The following is a 17,045-nucleotide window of genomic DNA, read 5'->3' as shown; positions in this document are numbered from 1 at the left end:
AGGCTAATGTTACATGAGCGGCAAGTTATAGTGCATTTTCTCATGAGAATATTTATAATCATTTAAAAATAGGTATCAATAAACCCTCTAAAACTGATATTACACTGAACATCTATCATTTCTGTATGATATAAAAGTACAAGTATTCATTTTTATAATTCAAAAAAATAGATTCGATGATACGTGTTTACAACATGAGATCAGAATTATAATTGAAAATTGAGAAGATGATAGTTGTGCAAGTGAAATTAAGTTTTAATTAAAACATTACTATTTGAAGTGACTAGTTTAAATCCCACATTGAGCAGAAATTTGGACAACATGACTAATTTTGTTAAAATAATTAATGTTAATGTAAAGTACTAAAATATGTTAATACCCTAAAACACTGATAAGACAGAAGGATAAATTAGGCTAATTTATCCTACTTCATTCTTCTAACACTACTTTACTGTTTTCTTCCTGCTGTCTGAAAAACTATTTTATGTTGATTGCAAAAAGTGAAAGTTACATACTTTTGCAATGAAGCCTCATACAGGAACTAATCTGTGAAGTGGCTGGATTTCCTCGCTGTATTTTCAGATAAATGCTCTATAGTTGAATGCACTATCTTTAAATACTTTTTACTTCTTTTCTTGGCACTGGAGATGAGACCATCATAAATGTCTCCAGAAGCAAATGCTTTGAAGCTTTCTCTACAAGTCTTAATGTTCCTCCTTTTTGTCTTATGGGTACTTTTCCTTTTTTCTAAATTTGAACTTAAAGAAATTCACTAAATTTCCTAAGACTGACTAGACCATGGACTCTTTTTTTTTTCTTTTAGCATGCAAACATGCCAGAGTTTTAAAGACAGAATAAATACAAGGATGGTTCAAGTTGCTTTACTTTTTTGTAAATATCTATTTCAAAATGTACCAAGACAACGAAAGCTCCACGTTTGCAAGGCCATAGCAGAGTGTGCTGCAGCAGTGATGCATCGGGGGGCAAGAGCTCCTGGATGCTGCACATGACTCCCTGGAAATCTTGACTAACACATATCCCCTGAAACATCTCCCTGAAGTTTTCACTGGTTTTCTTTTCATTCTCTCCCACTGAGTTTTTCATCTTTCACCTCTTCCCCCCTACCAGTACCTGTTTCAAAGAACAGCTTCCTGACAACTCATCTAACCTGGGTTTTAGGACATATGAGAGTTAAATATTTCATCAATGCACTTGGGCTCCATGCTATGATTCAGAGAGGTCTACAGACAGAAAAACTAACTTCCATTAAACCCATCTATTCCATATTTATTCCATTGCCCACACAGGGTGGGTATGAGGTAAACTGCTTGTACCTTTTTCATTCATTCCTCTTGTTTACCAGCAAATGCACCTGAGGACACTCAGCTCTCTCACCACAGCTATGGGATGGGAATGAAGGTTAAGGAGAAAAGAAGCTCACCCACACTCCAATAAAATTAGACTTTTTTTCCCCTCTTTCAGAATTCATAGCAGTATCTCTTTATAAATGCACAAATTTCTTGGCAAACTCAAAGAACTAAAAAGCAAAGCAGCAATGTGGTATCTAGTTGATCCACACTACAATAGGTTTGCCAATTCTTCGTTTGTTGAATATCCTAAATTCTACACATTTACCAAGAACAATCCTCAAGCCCAAGGGCAATAAAGAAGAAAAATATTTACTGTGCCTTTAAATATTCTCCAAATTATGAGTATCAAGGTCATGCATTATGCTATTAAATACTCCACTGTCAGTGGATTGCTAACCATCTTTTCATTTTCCAATGTATTCTAATTTGCAAAACAGTAAAAATAAAGCTCTTAATGCTTTCAAGAACACAAATTTTTACTGACACAAGAAGCAGACGAGTAAAACTATGAGCAAGTTTAAATGACAGCAAAATTAACTAGCAACAGTTACAGTTAAAATACTAAATGTGAACACAAAAATATTGCTGAAAACCTTTAATTTGCTAGCAGTAATTAACACAACTGTAGCCATCTCTCCTTTATTCATTATGTCTTTATTCTGTCATTTAAAACTATTTATAGTGATACTGGGTTGATTCACCATAATTTCCTTCCACCCACAACCATTTATAATTTTTTCCCTCAGTAATTTTATAAATTTAATGCTGAGGTTCTTTTTTTTTTTTCATTTCCATCTGCTGATTTAAAAAAACCCTTTCTTACTATATTTATAAAAAAAAAAAATCAGGGGTCAGTACAGTCCCCATTGAGCTGCAGTAGTAAAGAGTGCACATTGATATTCTTTCCTTCTAATTCTGCAGATGCAAATAGCTCAATGAGGGAACTTAGTTTATGCTATCTTTGAAATAGTGAGCCTAGAAAAGTAATGAGTTTTGACATTTAAGATCTATTTCTGTTAGATTATATGAATATAAAATATGAATGATTGTTTGCTTCTCTTCTCAAGAATGCCAGTCCCAATCTAGCCTTGACCAAAGTCATAGAAAATCAGAATGAAAATACAGTGCAATAAAATACACAGTGGGCATTCAAGCCAGTGCATATTTAAAGCAGTCTCAAAAAAAAAAAAAAAAAAAGAAATCAGTGTAAGATTCACCTGGAATATTCTTCATTATTGCCTTGAATGGGGATGAACTAAGTTACACACTAACAATGAGTTGAATTCCAAGTACACTAAAGCAAAGAGTAAAGTATTTGGAGGTGGTTTGTAAATTAAAGCTACAATTATTGACTACAACATTCAGTATGATTTTTTTAATTGAGATTTCATACACTCTATGGAAATATTCTGTAGTGCTCTAAATAAAAAAAATTCCTCTCTTTGGGAACTTTCACTCTCAGCTTTGAAATACTTGCCATGATCTTTGTGTTCATCAAATCAAGTTCATTTTGCACTCACTAACACAGCATTTTAAATAAAAATTAATGTATTGATCAGGACACCAATTTACCAGTATTTGCTTGGAAACATCTAAATGCAGTACATGCTGTTTAACACTTTGCCTGTGTACATATATATGCAGAAAAACAATAGGAAATTGCATCTGTTGATACTACACATATAAACCCCAAAACACACACCTAAAATCTGTACCCACACAAATATACACGTGCATACTAAAATGTGCCACCATGTATGCACATGACCAAGCACTAACATTTCAAACACATACATTACTTTAACTGTGCATAAACAGTATCATCCTAATAGCATCTGAAAAAAGCTTAAAGACTGGCGTAAAAATCATCAGTGGAAAAAAATCCATTTCTCTTCACTGCAGATGTTTGTTAAATGTAAATGCTGATATTCTACTCCTTGGAAGAACATTTGTCTGCATGTGGAATTTCATGATAAAAAGCTTTAGAGGCCCAGGTCTCTCTAGATAAACCCCACTGGTTTACTGATGCATGAATGCACTGAAATTGAATTACTGTATAACAGCAATTACTTTTCACAGTACAGTTATAATGAGAATCAGCTTCACAATGAACTCCAGGTATCTATAGTAGGAAAAGTTAATAAAGAGAAGCCTCTTATTTGCATTTTCCACTGCAGCAAGGGTAGTTGCCTTAAAGAAAAACCATCCTTAACACTTGATTTGCCATCTTACCAGTGAATCAACCACCATTTTTATAGGATCTCTTTATTTGCAAAGAAATATTAACAAAAACCGAAATTTTAGTGCACAGCTAAAGTTATAATAATAGCTTTTTGAATATTCCCTAATAATTTGCTTATCTTTCATTTTGCTTTCTTTTTCACTTCTCTCTAGGCTTCTTCGAATTTTTTCCCATTATGCCAGTAACTAGGAAAAGTAAAAGAACCAAATGAACAATTTTAACTCCACCTCTTTCTCAGTATCAAGTTTGTTGCCACAGTCATTTTTTACTCAGCATTATGTCACAGTGCTTTGTGCCTGTTCAGCTTCAAGTTAGTAGAGTCACTAAAATATCAGAAAACCTTCTAAAAATTGTATTTAAAAAAATCACGGGTAACATTAAGACTGATCAAGCAAACTTCCTATGAGTGAAATCACTAAAAGTCCAGGAAAAACAACTGCAGTAATACCACGAGTGACAGCAGACCACACAAGGGTCTCAAAGGGATTATTTGTGTTTGGTTGTAAAAATTAAAACAACTGCTGAACAGTGCAGGAAACACTTCCATGTCTGCCACCTTACGGGCAGTAAGATTTTTTCCATCTCAAGCATCATAATCTTAAAAGTAAATGGTTACATTTACCTTTGTCACAGATAGAAACAAAACATCAGCAGCATTGAATCAAAACCACTGCTCAGGGATTTTAAGTTGATTCATGCCACAAATACTTCAAAATAAAATATGAAGTTTCCTGCCTGAAATTCAGTCAAGAAGGGCACCATTGGGAAGGAAACAGTTAACAGGAATACCCTGAACTGATATAAACCCAAGGTAAATAGTGAACACTGGGGAGAAGGAGGGGGGAAAAAATGTTGCTTGCAAGGGTTTCCATCAGTGAGTAGTTGACAAAAGGTTATATAATTGGTTTAGTACTTTCAGTTTGCCATTTATCTTATGTATCTGACAGAACAAAAATAGGACATTCTGTGATAGAATAATTGCATACTGAATGGTAATTCAAACAGGGGATGAATATGATAAAAATCACACTGAGCCAACTAATCACTATGAAAAGCGATGAGAGAGAAAGATAAAAATTCATCCAGAATATTAAGGGAGAGGAGGGAAAAGACAGTTCAAATGTGATTAGTAGCTTCAAACAAGTTCATATGTTTGAAAGCATCAAGCAAAACCACAACAACAAAAGGAAAAAAAAAAAAGGCAAAACCCGAGGCCTTTCCAAACCAACCTATTTTTATATTTCCAGGTTGTCTTCTTGGCCTTTTCTACAAATCAAACATTTTCTGTACTATGAATTTCTGAACATTTGTCACAGAGTGCTACATCTGCTATAACCTGAAGAAGCACGTTTAACTAAAAATGGTTTTGGATAAAACACTCTAATCAACCATGGATTTTGATGTCTACTCAAGGCTAATTCAAGGACTGGTGTAGAGTAACAATTTGAGATAACATTGGAACACATTTTCTGAGTCCTTGGATTTGAGCCCTCATGATCGTGTCCCCATTATTTCTAAGGCTAAGAGATATTTTGAAAGGTATTCTTCATTTAGTACTTCCTCCACCATTACCACCAATATATCTGACATATTACTCTGAATTCTACGCTTCAGTGATCTTGCACAAGTTTCCATCAAAAACGTATGTCAAAATTCTATTATTTTAGAGACAAGATGATCCAGTATCAGGATGGAACAGAGGCCTTAAGTCCACAGGAGTTTTCTAATTCCCATCTCACCTCTCCAGATATAAGGGGGAAATAAGTTGTGATATATCAAGGATGAAACTTATGCAAAACTTGCACTGCACCAAAGGATTTTGTACTTCTCAGGATGCAAATTACTAAGCACTACTTATTACCAGAGCAGAACAAGTCACTCATTACATCTCTAGCATGGACCAATTTATATAATTATGCAAAAATTAATGATTTCATTGGAAAGTACACTAAACAGATAAATTTTTAAGAGAAGTAACCCTGTCCAAACCATGTTTTTAGCTTCCTTTCCAAAGATGGAAACCTTCCAAAGAAGGCTCTGGATTTCAGTCACTTTTTCCAGCACTAAAATCCATTCACAAGATTACATGCATGGTTTAACTTCACAGAATTTGGGCTCGTTTTTACTCAGAGCATGGTGGTCTATATCAATCCTGTATTTTTCCTTCCTTTGATAAAAACAGTCTGCATGAAGAGGCCAAACCGCTGTTCTAAACATTTGTTATGAAGCTCTAATTGAGATACAAACTGCTCTTCCCCACCAGCACTCCTCACTGATGGAATTCTAGTCCCTCACCAGCCAAGTGTGCAGCTCGCTGGTCACTTCTCGCTCTAAACAAGTGCTGCTCCAAGAATGCTTTGTTCACATTATGATCCCAGGGGAGCAGTTTCCTCTGCTAAGAAACAAGGAAAAGAGTCCTCCCCCTTCCCCAAGTCAATATTCTTCAGGCTTCTGGAAGCTGTTGCACACATATTAAAGTGTAGTTTTTCCTCTGAAAAACACACTGTAAAAATAGCATTGCAGGGTTCCATGTTTATTGTCTTTCTCTGCTTCCTTGCCAAGTGTGCTCAGTTTTACAAGCTGAAATATGTTTTACTTCACTGCCAGCCCTGAAAATTCAACCTCTAAAATGTAGCCAAATTCTTTCCTTCCTTTTGCACCATAACAAATAGCACAAGGCTGAAGGAGAAATTGTATCCTCAATTACACAAAAGGAATCCCTGTCCTCAGGTGATACCTCCAGCTCTGCAATGGAGACATGAGGATCTTCAACTCAATTGAGCAGATAAATCTGGCTGAAATAGAGCAGCTGATGGTAAACAGCATCACCATAATGTCCTGTGAGTTTGCTGATAGAGGGGATGCAAAAGGAAATATTGTTTCAGGCAGTCACCTCATTTTCTAGAAAAGAATAATGCAAAAGGAAAACTACAACAGGCAGATTTGTTATTCTTCAGAACACACATGTTACAACAAACTCGTGTTTGATAAAAAGAAACATGAAAGTCTGAATTTTTCTTGGTTTTACGGTATGTCTGATAGACACCAAAGCTACTACAAAAGGAGGATCAGAATGGAGATTGAAAAAACAAACAAAAAAAAAAAAAGAAAAAAGCACAAAAACTTACAGATGTACAGATCTAGTTACTTAATAAGCTGCCTGCCTGAAGAGTGATGTAGCACTTACCACAATTGAAGGAATTATGGATTAATCCCATTTGAAGAGTTTGCATCTTTTTCTGAACTAGAGGACAGTTAATGAACTCAGACATTTCCCTGCAATACTATTTTTATAATAGTGAGCACTGAAATTAAGTCTGCTTTGGTTGGATAATTTAAAATCTAACATTTTAACCATATGCAGTTAGGTTTTACTGCACACAAGTGATACTTTACAAACTCATATTGGAAATTGGTAGTCCAAATCTTGTTGCACACTCTTACATTTATCTATTGAGGGTATAAATAATTTAAATCTATTCTCTTGAACAGTGATCCTAAAATACTTCTGAATGCTTTAGCATTTCCACTTCAGCACCTTCAATTGCTAGTACAGCCTTCAGAGCAGAGCCTAAATTACATAGTTTTACATCATAGGAGGAAATAGCAGATTGATCTGCTGCTTACCCGTACGGCTTCAGACTTCTTATGAAACATTTCTTCCATATTCTTTGCTAACTTTTTCACAAGTTGAAGGCCATCAATTTCTTCTATTGCAACATCCTTCTCATATTCTTTGTATTTCTGGAAGGAAAGAAAAATAGGGAACAGTTACTTGCAGGGAACCAACTGAAATTTTGACAACTAATTATTTGTTTTATATTACACTTTTGCTGACTTTCTTCATTTATTCGATGTTTATTTGTGTGACAGCAGGCTGCTTTGTGCCAACATGCTGTCATGGGGAGAGAACAACTGGATTAGAACCAGAACTCCATTTAAAAACTAATAAAAATATTTATCTCATGCACTGTAGGAAAACGATAACTCCCTTTCACAAGGTTTAAATTACTCCTCCCCACAACTAAACAAGAGCCAAAAAAAAGTAGCCAAAAACCCTTGTATCTCCTCCAAAAATCATGTAAAAACACTACTATGATTGGCAATCCCTGTGCCTTAGCAACCTAGAAATCTCCTCCTCAGCTGATCTTCCTGTAGATGCCTATTTCACAAGCTTTTTGCAATGCTTACATTTTAAATACTTACTCTATAAGCTTATCTAGGCATGCTGAACTTTTCACGCAAAGAAAAGCCTAAACAAACCACATGAACACGAGCCTTCATCCAAACACAAACATAAAGCACCTTTTATCCAATATGGACGAGCACTGCCTCGTTTCACAATGTGAATAGCTCCCAGAATTCCTAAGCACTAAAAATATATTCAAAACAATTTTTATCCTCTATTTTCTGCGTATCAATACCTTTTTCCTTATCAGTGTTTACAAGGAAGCTTTGTAAGAATTATTTATTAGAAAGAATTTAATGCTGAGAACATCCTTCTTTCCCACGTTATTCTACTGCACACTGAACTCTAAGAACTGTTGGTTTTCACTGCAGTGATTGTTTGCTTCTCCCCCTCTAAAACATGCACGGGTGTGTTGAACTAATCACTGCCCATCACCAAACCCTTCACTTAATCACAGACCTGCACCTCCATGACACTGTGAGGGAGGAGAAAAGCACACCTGTCTCCTGCCAGTTTTAGCCCCGTGTGCCAAAAATATCTTCCAAGCCTCTACAGCAGACTCTGGGGACAACCTACGGTATTTGAGTCGATACAGAGAAATGGTATTATTAAAAAGATTAATCATGAAAATTTGCCTGCAGAATGATGATTCTTATATAACTCCAGAGAGACAATGAAGAATAAGATGATCAAAAACAGTGTTTCGAAGCACCTGGATGAACACTAAAATGTTCAAAACAGTGAGTAAGTCAGGACCTGTCATGTGATGCAAGAAAACACTCTTTTGTTAAGAGAATGCCTGCACATGTTGTACCCATTTCCCCCAACAAAACTAATTTTCAAGGCAGAATGACTCTTTGGACTTCCTTTAAACTTCACACTTGTCTGCAAAAACTTGTGTGAATGTTTTGATAATGAAACAATATTTACTAAAACATAATTTCCAGGCAATTTCAAAACAAAGTTACAAATACAAAGTTGTCAGTAAATATTTAGGGCAATTTTTTAATATTATGTAACTTCAGAATTAATTTCATTTTTCCACACTATTTCCTGTTACAAGTCTCTAGTCTGAGTCCTTATAACAGTCTAGCAACCTAAGAAACCTCAAACAGACCCCTTTCATTTTGCTCCCTCAAGGCAGGAGAGGAGATTTGGGTTTTTTCACCTCTTTGATCTGCACTTAGATACCATCAACAGAGTTCTGATTTCAACTCTTGAAGTCCATTTATGTCATTACTAGAGATAAAAGTGATTTTTCTAAATAGAAAAATACATTTTTATTTTTTATTCACTGGAGAGCAGTGAATATAAGAACAACAGAAATATAAGAACACAGCAAGGAACACAGAAAAGAGAGGTAAATGCTATTGCAACAAATACCGTGATAAAATGGAGTTAATGATCATTAAATTGAAAACACTGCCACTAAATTAATGATATCAAAGTCTGTCCACATCCCACGGGATTTGAAGCTTTGGAGAATTTAAAACAAATCAATCACAAATTGGAATTACTTCTTTCCAGCTGCACAGATCATGTTCAACATATCACCCTCTGATAAAAATGTTTCCTTTGGACTTGACCTTTGAGTTCTTAGAAAGTATTCCAAAATGCATCACTTGAAGAGACAGCTTTCAGGTCATCAGATTTATTGATTTAAGCTTTGCCATCAAGTGAAGAAAACCAGGCAATTATTCACTGTGTTTGCCGGAAAACTGAACGGCACTGTAGAAATCCACATCATTTTCTAGGCACACAGAATCCTACCACATGGTCTGTTAGGCTCTTGTGAAAGCATATTAAAAAGCCACACTTCTCAATTTTGAGTAACTGGTGCTTTTGAAAATTAAAAATAACTTGCACTCAAAATAGATGTGAATGATTTCTTAACTTGTAATTTATGATCTTATAATTATGCCTGTTCATAGTAAATAAACTCATTTTTTCATAATTCATATGCCAAAGTTCCAACTCAAAAGAATAAATTGGAGGAAACAGAGGATATTATTTAAGATCTATCTAAAAAGACCTCACATCTTGCATGGTGCAACTCAGTTGCTGGAAACCTTCAAGAACATTTGCAACAGACCTAGGAGAGCTTACTTGGTCTGCAAGACCCTGACAACCAAGAGGTTTATGTAATATGTATTTTATACTCAGAATTTCATTGCCATAAAAAAAGCACTTCTATCATTTTTTCAGCCATCTTTGGAATGTTCCAAAACAGGAAAATTATGTGGTTGGAAAAAACTTCCGGCTGTTTTTGCTCTCCTTGTGCCTGGAGGGGAGAGGTACCAGCCTAACCTGGCTGTGTCTGTGCCCTTGCTCTCAGTGCTCACTCTGCAGGATACTTGAGATTTAGATTCCATCTAGAAAGCAGCTGATTTTATAATAACTATCAGTGCTAGATACATATCATGAATCACACGAGATAGTGAAAAAAGACAAAACCACAATAAAACCACAACAAAGGCCATCATTAATACTGCATTCTCTTCCTTCCACTGCAGAAGCTGTCTGACCTTCAGGCCCTCATCATTTCCCCACCACTACATTTTTACATGTTAAATTTGGGTTTAGTTTAAATAAATTAAACAGCAAAGACATAGTCCATTTGAAATAAATTTGATTTTAAATGAAATTATTTTATTTTGATGTAATCTTGAGAAAGCAGCATGGCACTATTGTTCCAGTTAAACAAAATGGTATCAGAGAGTGGTGAAAAACACAAGTTCTTGGGCCAGGCTCAACTTTATACTCCAAACTTGCAAACTACCTTGTTGTACTGCTACTATGAAAGTGTTCATACAAGCAATGCCTAAAATTGACATTTCCCTTCCCTGTAAAAATGATGAAGCTGATGATAAAGTTGTTGTTTTGTTTTATTAAAAAAATTCAACCCTCAGGTTGTTTTCAATATTCCATAATTTTACTTCACTAAGAGATACTGATAATTCTCATCATTTGTAACACAGGCAGTCATACATATGTATAGTTGTTAAAAGGAGAGAAAACAGCTCTAACTTTGCTATAAACAATTGACTCATAAAAAAGAGTATGAAATATTAGAGTCATAGTTGGAAATTTCTTTTGATAATTGAATTTCCACTTGTCTAGAAGATGAAGCAGATACAACTTCCGATTTGCTGCATTATAAAAAAAAAAATACTTGAAATGCTGATTCTGTCTGCTTGCAAAAATCAGCATTTGGTAAGAAATTCTCTAGAGACACAAGACCATTTATCATTTGAGAAAGCTCACAAAAAAATACATTATTTCTTCAGTATCTGTTTTGCCAGATCATTTCACATAAGCACCGGGGAAAGACAGACAGTATTTCACTGTCAGAACTCTTAATGCTTTTCACTGGTTTAGGTGTGGGGGTTTTTCCTTAGTAAATGATCATCTAGAAATAACAAACCAAAAAGCAATCTGTACAAAACTCAGGTCAGAAGTGTTTAATGCAATCCAAATATTTGGCACTGAAAGAGCAACACAAACACACGCAAACCAAAAAGTGCTAAGAGAAAAATACCAAAGAACCCCCTCAAACAAACAAAACCAAAGTTAAACCACTCCAAAACCCACAGAGTTTGAGTGACCAAGGCAGGAGAAGTCCACTCTTGAAACAAGACTGTCAGCTACAGCTTGAATTTTTTCTCCTTGTTTTTAAGCTAAAGAGAAATATGGTCTTTGTGTTCCTACTTATATCTACTTCTATCAAGTCTTATCAAAATCAAGATATTCACATTTATGCTGTGTAAAAAAACATTTCAAGTTACTTACAAGTGTGCACAGAGTCCTTAGTCTCAGTCTTTCGACAAGGCTCTGGTTGCTTTGCACATCTGCAGAACACTACACCCATTTATGATGAAATTTCTTCCCACTCCCTGGGATTTTCAGAGCCAGTAAATACCACTACCATCCTGATTAAAGAAAGGAATTCAACAGGAATTTATATATTAAAATACTTTAAAAGTGATCTCTCAGTGTTGTATATTTGGAACTGTTACTTGCCTCTGAGGTGCTTTTGTAGCTGTAGTGCACACACTTCACAAAAGTTGCTGCTTGAAAGGTTTCGTCGTGTTAAAACTATATATGCATATATACATTTTATGTTTTATAATGAAAAAGTAGAACCAGCATGCAAATGACAGATCAAATATCCAATCTATCCATTGTTTCCATGAAAAAAAAAAAGTATGTTTACTCTATGCCTTTTTCAAAAAACCACTTTCAGATGTTCAAGCCTCAACATTACACATGTAAAATGAGATTGCAGAAACATACACTTTTGATTAAATCACAAACTTTTGATTTCAATTAATAACTCTGGCCCAGTAGAAAGGCTGTGCTGTGCAGTGGTTGAACGGTTCAGACTTGCTTCACTCCCTCTGCCACACAAGTCCTAACAGTGACTCCCTTCAGAGAGGAAGTGCTAGACTGAAGGGCCATAGGAGTTAATAAACTTAGAATCATTTTGATTCTCTATTTGAGATGCCCCAGCAATCAGATGTAATCAAAGAATGAGACTGCAAGGCTACAAAAAGCTCGCAGCTGATAGAGTTTGCAGCTCTTAAAGCAGTTTCTTTAGTTACAGTTAAAAGTTATGCCACAGTTCTGACTTAATCCTTTACCCCTAAATGCATGAATTTGTCACTCAAGTTGAGTTTCCTAATTTAAGTAGCCTTGAATTTTTACATCAAGTTCTTTTAAATTTTAGGGATCAGAGGGTTGATAATAAACTACTTTTCTATGCATAAAGAAATTCTTTTTTCTTTCAATAATCTGTTCTTCGTTGCAATCTAACATTAAGGCTCTCCATTTCTCTTTGCTCCTCTTAATGGATAATTATTTTTTACATGTATTTTTTTTGCACAACCGCAAATTTTTTTTTTTTTAATGTAATTTATTCAGGGTGTTTTTAAAACACGTCTTTCTCTTTGCACTTTGTATAGGTTTATGTTTTGTGGGCTTTTTAAATTATAGAACCCAAAACCTGCAATATACGTGGAGCAAACTGAAAACGTCTCATTTTTTGCTCATAGTTTCTGCCTTACCCCATTAACAGATGTGTTGAAATTAAAGCATCTATGCACAGAGCAGGGAGTACAGAAAAATATGGCTTTGGGCTTTTAAATCAAAATAAAGACTATTAATTACGATTCATCTGGAAAATTTATCACAGCATTTTATAAGACAATAGTCACATTCAAACTGATGGGACAAAACCAGTGACAGCTAGAACCTTATGTGGCAGGAGCTCTTGCAGTGCTGCACTCTACCAGCACACATCCCGTGTGCGTGTGGGAGATGGCAGAGCAATTCCCAGTAGAAGATTTAAAATTATACAGCACAGCCTCTGAATGCTTCATTAGAGCTGAGGGGTCACTAACTATGTGTGCACTGCTGGAATAATCCTGACTGGAAGCCAAATAAAAAGCCTTCTCCAGCATCACATGTGCGTGTGAGTGGGAGTCAGAGCTTTTCCATTGAGCAGAAGGGTACTCAGATGGCACTACTGCAGCAGAGATATCAAATACAGATGGTGTACTCCTTCAACAGACTCATCTGTGAATCGCTTATCCCTAAAAGATTTTGTATTTTCCCATTATTGCACTGACCCTGTGGTGGGGTGGTTTTATTAGAGTGACACTGTTATGCTGTTATCTGGTCCTCCTGGCACTAAAATGCATTCATTTAGTGGAGCTGCTTTAAAGGCCTTAACAAAATAAACAACTATGATTTTTTTGTTGCTGTTGTTGAACAAAATTATTTTAGTTCAGACCTGGTATAAAATTTTTTCATCCACAAAGCTTCAAAGACTTTATAAAGCATGTATCTATCAAAATCTCCATGTAGAAGAGGATATTGGGCTATGCCTAAATTCAGTGATGTGCCCAATGTCACACGACAGTTCAGAAGTACAAAGAGAATAAACTCTCTTGGTTATTCTTCCAATGCCCTGCTCAATAAACCACAGCCAACTTTGTTAACTTCCTCTTGATCTGCATGGCAAGATGAGTCACAACAGCACACCTCTCCTCACCTTGACATTAGAGAACTCCTTAGTAATTGAGAGTTTGTGTTACACCACATTACACACTCCTATTAACCTTTCCTGAACCTCTCTGTGTTGATGAAAGCCATCAGCAATGCCCAGTGTGATGGCACACTCATTTTCTGCAGAGAAATTCTCACTCACTTCATCAAATGACTCCAAGGAGCTCTGGATTAGCCTGTCACATTTGACTCCTGCACACACTGGTGTCTGAGGAACTTCTGTTGCCTCAAAGTCCAGTTTGGTTAGTTCACAAAATACACTTTAAAATACAAAATATTCGAATATTTTTTGCATATTGCTTTACTGTGATTAGCTACTCAGTGTTGTACCTGGTAAATTATAGCCAAAGGTCAGCGATCCTGGGAAATTTGTTATCATCAGCAGACTTGACAAGGATAGTTACTGCTTTCCTTGCAAAATAATTTACACATTGAAATCAGTGCAAGGGCACTATACCCCCAGCATATTTAATCTTTACAAAGATATTTACTTCTGACCTATTTTTACCTCATGGCTATATGTAAATGCTACAAAACCAAATCCATTAAAGCATTAAGCTGAATGATACCCAAAACCAAACAACCCAACTCCTGATTTAGCAATATTCCTCTGCCCCATCTGTGAAAGGCCACACAGGGTGTCTCCTTGAACCTTTCACAACTAGATATGTATATATCTATACATATATAACATCTATATAACCAGAGATACGACATAAACAGCATTAATGGCAAGAGTCTTCAATACAAGCATGGTTAAAACAGCTGATCTAGTGGGGAAAGATAAAAGCTACTCTACCACAGAGTACTTTTCATCACAAATAAAATTTTTAAAAAGCAGTGTCATTGATGATGCATAAATTATAACATCTAGTAAATAAAATGTAAGGAAACACACGCCAGGAAGTTTAAATGCTTGCTCTCTAAGATTAATTCAGTATTGTAATTTTTACTTGAAGTAGCTAGTTGAAAAAAAAAAAATCACCACAAGTGGGTGATCCAAATAACTAGTTAGGCAACCTAACTCCAAGCAAACAGAAGTTGGGAATACATTCCCATCTTTACCAGAGTTGTTTTGTTCAGGGCTAACCAGAGTAACAAATGTTTGGGAAGGTTTGCCTGGCTGCTGCCTCCAGAGACCGAGGGCACTTGGGGCTCCTTTTACAGGAGGGTCACCTCACCAGCTTTCCCAAATATGAGCTTAATCATAATTCAAAATAGCTGAAAAAGCAAACTATTGTCTTGCAAATTCTCTTAGACATCTGAAACATCTCCCACAGGCCAGCAAGGATGTCTTAAGAGCCAGTTAACAAAGGCTATTAAAAGCTGCTTTGGAAATATATTTCACAGAAGCTGTCTATACAATTACGCATACCTTTGCTTCTATTTTAGAAAGGAACATAAAGCCCACATTTAAACTGAAAAAGAACGTTCTGGAACTGCCCTGGAGTCTCCTTTTTCCATAAGGTTGTTCTTGATACTCTTGAAAACTCACTACAGTATTTCACATGAACTGCTTTACATGAGGAACAAAACATCTATCAGCATAAAGCTGCAGAATTAATCATGACCCAGAGAGCATGTTCATCCAAGGCAAAGCCATCACTATATTTTCAGGTGAAAGCAAGTATATTAAAAGCACATACAACTAATCTGCTCCTCACAAAGCACTGAAGGAATCTGACAATGCAATCCTTTCGCCCTGGACACTTAGAATAAGCCACTGAAGATTCAGAATTAGGGAACCTGACAACTCACTACCATCACCAATTCTCAGCAGGGATGAGATGCTACAACATTTTCTTTTGTACACAAAACTGCATTAGTCTTCTTCAAAAGCCTCTATGGTTACTGGAAACAAAAGCAACCAAAAGAGACAGCTTGTTTTGTGCTGTAAGATCACAGGATACAATCACAACCTAATTTTTTCAATCAGACATTCTGGTAATGTTTTTTTATTTCTTTACACTCCTCTTATCACTGCATGTCTTTTTCCCTCCTTATTGTTCCCCCTCGACCTATGCCTGCCTTACACCCAGCTCTTACTCTGGGTTTTGATATTTCTATAGATTTTTATTAGATATCACTTATTTTCCATCAAAGAAAAATTTCACAATTGTCTTCCCATCCTTCATGGTTTCCCCTAAATGAGCAATAAAATAAAATGAGCAGCCAAGAAAACTTGAAACAAAGTGGAATGTAGGAAGAAAAAAAAGAAATGTGTTCCAAGACAAACCTTTGCTTAGCAATATCCGTGCCTTTTGAGAAGGTCCAAAAGCACTGCTTTTAAGAATAGTTAATGAGATTTTTCCTCAGGAAAAAACCCACAATCTTCTCAGGACACAAATTATGTTTTGCAATGTTCTCTATCACGAACATTTGTCTGCTTGGATACTTCCTCTAAACCTTTACCCTTTGCATTGTGTGGTACCATCAACATTATCTCTTAAATGAGCTTCATATTTCATTGTTTGTCACTCTGAAGGACATGGCATTGATCCCTCCAGTTCTGTGTCATCACTGCACTTTTCTGTACACACCTGATAAAAGTATTTATATTGATTTAGGGTTTCAGACAGGTGTCAGAACACCCTGATCAAAGGGGACTTGTAATAACAAGAAAAAGCATAACATCTGCATATCTGAACTTGGGCACCTAAATTTAGCCTCCCAATTCTTCATCTCACCACTGAATACTAAAAATTATTATGTCTTCAAAAATCTAAACTCTCTTCAGTCACATCAAAGCCTGCAACATCAGTCTATTCTCAGCTTCTCTGAAAATCAGACCACCTGCATGTGGTCTGAGTGCAGATGTCTCGAGAAGAATTCAGCAAGTTACCCATAAAAAGAAAAAAAAAAAAGATTTGGAAACCAAACTATAGCATTTGGCACTGCCTGGTAGTGTGAAAACATATTTGTGGTTTTGCCACACAAGCTAATGCTTTTCACTTCCATATGTGATTTCCAGTCACTTATAAAACTTCACAAGAGCATCGAAGGGCCTTTCCTACACTTATGGAGAGCGGTATCTTCATCATGATTTCCTTCAAAGCTTCATAAAACAAACTGGTGAACAGGCAAGGAAAAGTGCAGGGTTAAAGTTCAACTGCCAAACCACCCTTAATCCAATATTTAATAACTGCCTTCAAAAGACTGGAATATGATAGAAACTAAT

At 35.9% G+C, this 17,045-nt stretch overlaps 1 protein-coding gene across 6 annotated transcripts in view; it reads right to left on the bottom strand.

Annotated features, from left to right (window-relative positions):
* Window positions 1-17,045, bottom strand: part of CACNA2D3 (calcium voltage-gated channel auxiliary subunit alpha2delta 3) — a 396,804-nt gene that overhangs the window by 305,845 nt on the left and 73,914 nt on the right. For all 6 annotated transcript variants that reach the window (XR_005602956.1, XM_039558917.1, XM_039558915.1 and 3 more), the window contains exon 3: window positions 7,240-7,356. Coding sequence is in view for 5 of the 6 variants with exons in the window: in XM_039558917.1 (XP_039414851.1) it covers window positions 7,240-7,356 (117 nt within the window). In the remaining variant the exon portion in view is untranslated. The remainder of the gene's footprint in view (window positions 1-7,239; window positions 7,357-17,045) is intronic.

The sequence above is a fragment of the Corvus cornix genome, chromosome 12 (genome assembly GCF_000738735.6).
Source record: "Corvus cornix cornix isolate S_Up_H32 chromosome 12, ASM73873v5, whole genome shotgun sequence".
NCBI lineage: Eukaryota > Metazoa > Chordata > Aves > Passeriformes > Corvidae > Corvus > Corvus cornix.
The sequence above is the reverse complement of the archived record's forward strand: the minus strand, read 5'-3'. Positions and strand labels throughout refer to the sequence as shown.